Source organism: Eucalyptus grandis, chromosome 7 (genome assembly GCF_016545825.1).
Source record: "Eucalyptus grandis isolate ANBG69807.140 chromosome 7, ASM1654582v1, whole genome shotgun sequence".
Taxonomy (NCBI): Eukaryota; Viridiplantae; Streptophyta; class Magnoliopsida; order Myrtales; family Myrtaceae; genus Eucalyptus; species Eucalyptus grandis.
Genome location: NC_052618.1, coordinates 33,043,749 through 33,050,848, shown reverse-complemented (window position 1 = coordinate 33,050,848; position 7,100 = coordinate 33,043,749). Strand labels below are relative to the sequence as shown.

The 7,100-nt window shown below is 37.4% G+C and overlaps 1 protein-coding gene across 1 annotated transcript; it reads left to right on the top strand.

Annotated features, from left to right (window-relative positions):
• The first annotated feature begins 4,669 nt into the window (after window positions 1-4,669).
• On the top strand, window positions 4,670-6,409 carry LOC104455451 (aspartyl protease family protein At5g10770). The gene is made up of 2 exons (XM_039317749.1): window positions 4,670-5,150; window positions 5,418-6,409. Exons 1-2 carry the CDS (start codon window positions 4,670-4,672, stop codon window positions 6,245-6,247), a joined length of 1,311 nt encoding a protein of 436 aa, XP_039173683.1. The 3' UTR covers window positions 6,248-6,409.
• Window positions 6,410-7,100: the final 691 nt, after the last annotated feature.

Here is a 7,100-nt window from a genome sequence, read left to right as displayed (position 1 = left end):
AGGCGGATTACTTATTCATTAAAACTCCAAAATCTAGAATTAAATTGGAGAGCCAAGCTCCTAGATGTGAGATGGGGAGAGCAAAGCTCCTAGATCTAAAACTCAATTGAGAGAGTAAAGAAAGAAACAAAAGAAAAAAAAAAGGGAAAAAAAAAAGAACTAGGAGAGGAGGAAGAGGTCTATGTCAAATCCCTGCCCTTCATAAGTGGAAGGGGCAAAGAAAGGTTCAGGAAGATAAAGGGAGGGAGGGAGAAAGGGGGTTGAGCGAGTCTAATGTGAGAATTTTCTAACATAAGTCATACATATTTCTCAACCGTCACATTTTCAAAGCCCACCAAGACATGCACAAGACATGGACTTAACTGATTCATGAGGTTTGAGGGATCTTTAATAACCCTTTAAATGGTAAGATCTCCTCACTCATGCCCTGAATTATAAAAGAAAAGAAGACAATCATACAATTATTACAAGTGTGTTACTGGGCTATATCGTCCCACATGGGTTATTGGTAATTTCGTTCTTTTGTTTTCAATTTGAGAAAAATGATAAATATCCTTGGAGATTTTGCACATCTCTTCGTGAAAATAGGGTCTTCTACTAATTAGAATAATTTATCAAGATTCTTGTTGATTCTTAAATTTTTTAAATAAATATAGATTATTATGATTTCTTTTATTACAAACAAATGATATTCATCTTCTGTTGGGTTACATGTGCGAATTGTGTCAAAAAAGTCCCACATCAAAGAATTGATATGCTACAATGTGTAATAGTATATCATAATTTATTCATAGCTCATTAACTTTTAAGTAAACTTAGGTTCAATAGGATATATTGACAGGTTTGAATTTGTGGTCCCTCTTGGCGATCTTACTGAATGAAGGTGTTGAACTTTTGTTGTGTATGCCATCAAATGATATTATAGTAAATGGTTTTTTTTTTTTTTTTTGACCAGTATTATAGTAAATGGTTGATTGATGAATTACATGTGATGACTTTGAAGACTTGTTTCTTTATAAATATAGATGATTTATGAATGATCGTGATTTGATGGATATGGAAGAAAAATTCGATTTGTTTGTTCCGGTAGAAAATTGAACATTTTGCTTCCTCTTCTTGTTTTTTTTTTAATGGTAATCATAACTCTAATTTGATGTTCAGTCCCATACCAAAAATGATAGGAAAAAAAAATTGATTCTTCATTTTGCAATTGAGCTTTCTTAAGAGATACAATTGGAACGCGTGACTAACAAAGCTAAGTGAATTGGATACGATCCTCTGAATCCTTCTTTCATATGGATATTCATATCAAGACTAGCTGATCTTTCATAGAGAAGCAAACGGAATCAAAATCAATGCAGTCGCTAGTTAGAACCCTCAATTTGAGGTCAATTAGCGGTAATCTTCACTCTCGTGAACCAACCAATAGAACTACTAACTTGACTGGGGGAATCAGCCATTGACTTGACGCATCAACCTAAGGAAAAACCAATCCACAACAAGACGAGCTATCGCTATTTTGTTACCTCGCGAGTACTCCAAATGAAACCCATTCCAGACGGCACCTTAAGCATAAGAAAATCAACATCTTGGGACCACGTGAACTGAAAAGGAGATGGGAATACAACAAAATTGAGAGACGACACCGATAATAAATGATGGTCGATGTAGGGTCGACTTTCAGAGACTACTTCTCCCAAGAATCTAAGCACGAATATGTAAGAAGTTACTAAGCTAAGGAAACATATAAAGATAGACCATATATTGGCGAAAATAGTTGGAGCATTGGGGACTTCTAGTTCACGAATTAGAGAGCAATTTAAGCGTAAGCAAATCAACATCTTGGGACGTGAAGTGAAAAGGAGATGGGAATACGAAAAAAAATGAGAGATGACTCCGACAACAAATGACAGTCGATGTAGACTTTCAAAGACTATTCCTCCCAAGAATCTAAGCACGAAAATGAACATAGTATGGGAAGAAGGATTTGTGCTAAATATATCGGAACTGTAATGATCATGTGTGTTTGGAGATAAATGAAAGGCATTTCTATATGCTGTGTATTGTGCGAAATTCGGTATTCTCGTCCAACCACGAGAGTAAATAATGAGCTAACGTTGACACACCATTATATAGAGTTTTGCCCAAGCGATATTTAAATATATTTAACCTGTTTTAGATATTATGAGTTAAATAAAGTCAAACTATGGGAGCCGCAAGATGGGCTGATAAGAACCGATGGAAAGTAGAATTCGCCCGGCACGGACTCATTATTACGTCATGCCTATAGAAAAATTAATATGAGGAGCAGCAATATTAAAAATTTGGATGTGCGTATGTGAAAGCATGGTTTTGGTATCGATTATAGTTTTTGATTAGTGATATGTGCAAAGTATATAATATAGAAATCAATCTGGACCCGCCGTAGGCGAAAGCAAAATGCAAGACAAATCGAGAGTGAGAGGAGTGTCAATGGGGGAACCGTGGGACCCTAATTAAAGCAGCTTGGAAAATCTTGATTTGCTAAGCAATAACGTTTGCGACAGGCGTATAAGAATGGACACACAACAGCAAAAGCATTTCTGTGAGTTGTGAAGGCCACTAATACTACTAGGAGAAAGGGAAGAAGATAACGGCAAGGAGGACGAGGATGACGACGGCGGCTTCATCATGTGCCTCTTTCCTCATCAAGATCCTGCTCTGTGTCTCTTTCCTTTGCCTTCTGTGCTTAAGCGAGAAGGCCTGTGTTGTCCACGGAGCTGATGAGATCACCCTCCCAGTCAGCTCTCTTTTCCCTTCTCCCAACTGCAAAGCTTCTACTACCAACGGTCACCTCTCTCTCTCTCTCTCTCTCTCAGATTGTTGCATGAATTCGCATGGCTTTGTGAAAATCAAAGACTTCCTGTGCAACTTATTTGTTTTTTGCTGCTTAAAATTAAGCTCTTTCAAAGTAAAAATAAGCTTCGACGTGTATTGCTTAGGCGGTCAGTTATTTATCTATTAATGCTTCAAATATTGAAACAACATGAATTGAAGAAAGCGTCCACGTTCAGCATTTCCATTTCATTTCCTCATAAATAATTTTTTAATTTCATATTCTGTTTCAATTACCCATATTTAAGACAACTAAACTAATAAATTAAATCTGGAGAATGGACTCTCGAAGAGTCCATGTTGGAGAAATTACAATTCGAACAATAGAGTGTGTTTGGTTTGGCTTTGAAAGAAAGTTTTTGGAAAAATATAAAAAGCCTTTGAGTTAAATGGGTTTTCTGAAATATGTATAGTATTTAGTAAGGTGTATTTTTAAAACACATTAGGAAGCAACTTTAACTTAAATGCCGTTTGGAAAAACCTACATTTTGTAAAGGACTTTTTAAATTTTTTTATTTTATAATGCTAGGCCAAATCTAGCTATTGGCCTGCCTTGAAAGACGTCGACCTCAACTCCTTTAATTTATATTTTAAATCATCTAGTTGCTTTATACTTTTAAATATATAAAAAATAATAATCTATTGTTAAGAAGTATGGTCAATGCTTGACCTGTCATTTAATAGGAACAAAAGGTACATCTCCCTGATGTTTTTTAAGTATTACAAAGTTTTAAAGTACTCACGTAATCCCTATCATCTCCCTTATTTTTTGTGATTGTTCTTCGGAAAATTCATGAGATTATGCCAGCCATTCATGTGGCAGAGATCCCCCAATTCTAACATAGACTTCTACATTTTATTTTTCTGAAGTTTTCAACAATCACAAATTGCACCGTAAAGAGACATGAAGCAAATTTGGAGTAGAATCTCAGATAGAATATTTTCAGATTTTGGACGGTGTTTATTTCTTTCAAAAAGAAATTCACACAAACAATAAGGGAATATAATTTTCGCATGTGAACTTTTTTATACTCTCTGAATAATCATTTAAATGTAAGATTTTGTTCTTTTTATATGGTACTCTTGAAGCATTTTCAACAGTTATAGATACAATGACAGTCAAATTAGCAACCCCACATATAATTTTACCTAATTTAATTGGATTTTAAAGATTTACCCAACAGGTGAAAATCTGTACACTACAATATATCTCTTATCAAGTCATCACTTTCTCGTAATTTTATTGGTCTCTTTTAACTTTGATTGGACAACATAAGTTGTATAAGATGAAGTGGTCATGTATCTATGTATTTATGAAATTTTTACTTTCTACAGGAAAATTAAGATACTAACATGTATTCGAGATTTCATTTTAAGAATTGGGTTCATTTTGTTAAATAATGGATATTTCTCTTGCACAACTTCAAATGTGAACAATATTTTACATTGGGGATGTTGCTAATAAGAATCGTACATTCATTTTGTCTTGCAATAAAGAAATAGAAACCTTTCTCTTGAAATTGAATGTAAAAATATCTTATACTGACGATGTTTCCAACAAGAACGTTTTCCATTCATTTATTTGTATTTTGGTTGATTTATTATTTTTTCTAATAAAAAAATTCCCGCTTGGTGGATCCATCAAGTGGGATTAAAGATAACGACACGGTCTTTGAAAATTACAATATTTATTATTTTTTTTTCATTATGCACATTGTCCTTTATCTATGCTGATTAAAATATTTGTTAATAGCTCGAAAGCCCTTCATATTAATTTTTTTTTTTTTTTTTTGTCATGGCCCTTCATATTCATCAAAATTCTCATTCTTCTTGCAGGGAGCTCAACTTGAAGCTAGTTCACAAACACGGTCCATGCTCTCCCCTTTTCAACGGCGAACTCGCGAACTACACCCAATTTTTGCTCGAAGACAGTGCGAGAGCAAAGTGGATTCGATCCCAATTTTCCGGCACTAACACCGCCAACGACCTAAAAGGCTCTGCCGTTAGCGTCAAAGCCCAGTACGGTCCTGGCGGCGGGAGCTATCTGGTAACCATAGGCCTCGGCACGCCGAAGAAGGACCTAACCCTTTTGTTTGACACTGGAAGTGCGCTCACGTGGACCCAGTGCGAGCCCTGTGTCGTGTCTTGCTATAAACAGACCGAGGCAATCTTCGACCCCTCTCAGTCCTCGTCCTATGCCAACATCTCTTGCTCTTCTCCATCTTGCCGTCAGCTTCCTTCTGGCACTGGTATGATAATTAACTACACCTCGATTTAAATTAGTACTCCAACTAAATCTATATATATTGAACTAATTAATATTCAAGCACCGAGTTTAGTCTCAAGTTCATTTCACAAAGCAATTTTATAGATCACTAACATGGAGTGTTTCAAATTAACTCAATGAAATCCGATTAAAATGGACAAAGAGTAGTAAAATGTTGAGTCGGAATTTCAGAGAGAGAAAAAACCTCGTAGGACTTTCACCTGATAGGAGTTTTCTTCATCTTGATTGTAATTTCACGTTGCTCCATGGTATGCAGCTCGACCATATCGCTGCATCGATTCGACATGCGTTTATGATCAGCGGTATGGTGACCGAGAGTCCTTCACCATCGGCTTCTTTGCAACAGAAACACTGACCTTATCACCAACGGATGTAATCTCCAGTTTTAAATTCGGGTGTGGTCAGAACAATGGAGGGAAATTCAAGGGATTTGCTGGATTATTGGGGCTCGCCCGGGATCGGATTTCGTTAGTAGAACAAAGCGCGACCAAATATGGCCGATCATTTTCGTATTGCCTCCCTCCTTCGATCAGCTCCACGGGGTACTTAACCTTCGGCAAGGGCAGTGTGAAATCCGCCTCAGTCAGCTTCACGCCAATATCAACGGTCTCGCGTAGTCCAATCTTCTACGGCATCGACATAATAGGAATCAGTGTCGGAGGCAAACCGCTTTCTATACCGTCGACCGTGTTCTCAAATGCTGGCACGATCATTGACTCGGGAACTACAATCACGCAATTGCCCCCGACTGCATACAGCGCCCTGCGCTCGGCCTTCCGGCAGGCTATGACAAAGTACAAGATGTCAACTCCGGCTTCTCCCCTCGACACTTGCTATGACTTGAGCGGGTCCACCATGGTCACTGTACCGGTGATCACATTCTCCTTCAAAGGACCGATTGACATCAACTTGGATCCCAGCGGTGTGTTGTTTCCCGTGGATCCATCAAAAGTGTGTCTAGCGTTTGCATCGAGCAGCGACGACACGAATCTCAGCATCTATGGGAACATACAACAGAGGTCATTTGAGGTGGTGTATGATGTGGCTGGAGGGCGGATTGGTTTTGGCGCAAAAGGTTGTTCCTAACCATTGTCCTAGAACTTCCATGACAAAAGGGAGCCAAGCGATTTGCCTGTTTAGTTTACTTAAATAAAGTGCAAGACACTTGAATCAAGGCAAGCGATGTGCATCATTGTGTTACTATAAAAATTACGTTTGACAATAAGGAATTGTTATCTTCCATTTCTACAGCAGGGGGGAGATTGATAGAGGCATATCCTAATGAGAGTTGCAATTTGTTAACTATAAAAGGTACAAAGCTCTGGTAACAATAGCGATAAAGTTCAGTTTGCTAGATAAAATGACATCATGGTGTTCACTCAAAAATCATCTCTGTCGAATCGTGGATAAGTGATGAATAAACACCTCAATTCACAAAACACGACTCGATGTAACACGTGGAAATTTTGCAAATCGGGAGTTGCCACCTAGAGGAGCCCCAGCTCTTAAGGATCTTTCCAAATTCAAGGTTTGAGTAATCTATAATATGCAATACGATCTAAAACTTAAGATCACACTAGAGTTGTCACTTACCAAATTAGGAAAATCTAGGTTGATTGGACACATAAAATACCTAACTGCACTTGTGCAACGAGACCTAAATATCTTAGCTCCCGGCGTGGGATAATTTAACATCTTAGGACAGTGCCGCAACCTTTCTTTTCGTTAATTATGAAATCACGCATCAAACTATATCCTAGATATGCACGATGTTTTGTATTAAAAATTAAAATGTCGCCAACGATTTGTTCCATTTGGTTATCGAATAACAACACCATTTAACGTGTTATAGCGTGACTCCACTCAGGTGTGAAAGTGTGAATGAAAATAAATGTCAATTGAGGGTCATGTTTGAATTACGAGTTTATATGTTGCAATG

Coding starts and splice junctions, on each gene's coding strand:
- LOC104455451 (XM_039317749.1), top strand. CDS start 4,670: ATGGCCCTTCATATTCATCAAAATTCTCATTCTTCTTGCAGGGAGCTC. Junction 5,151..5,417: donor AATTAACTACACCTCGATTT/AAATTAGTACTC, acceptor CATGGTATGCAG/CTCGACCATATCGCTGCATC.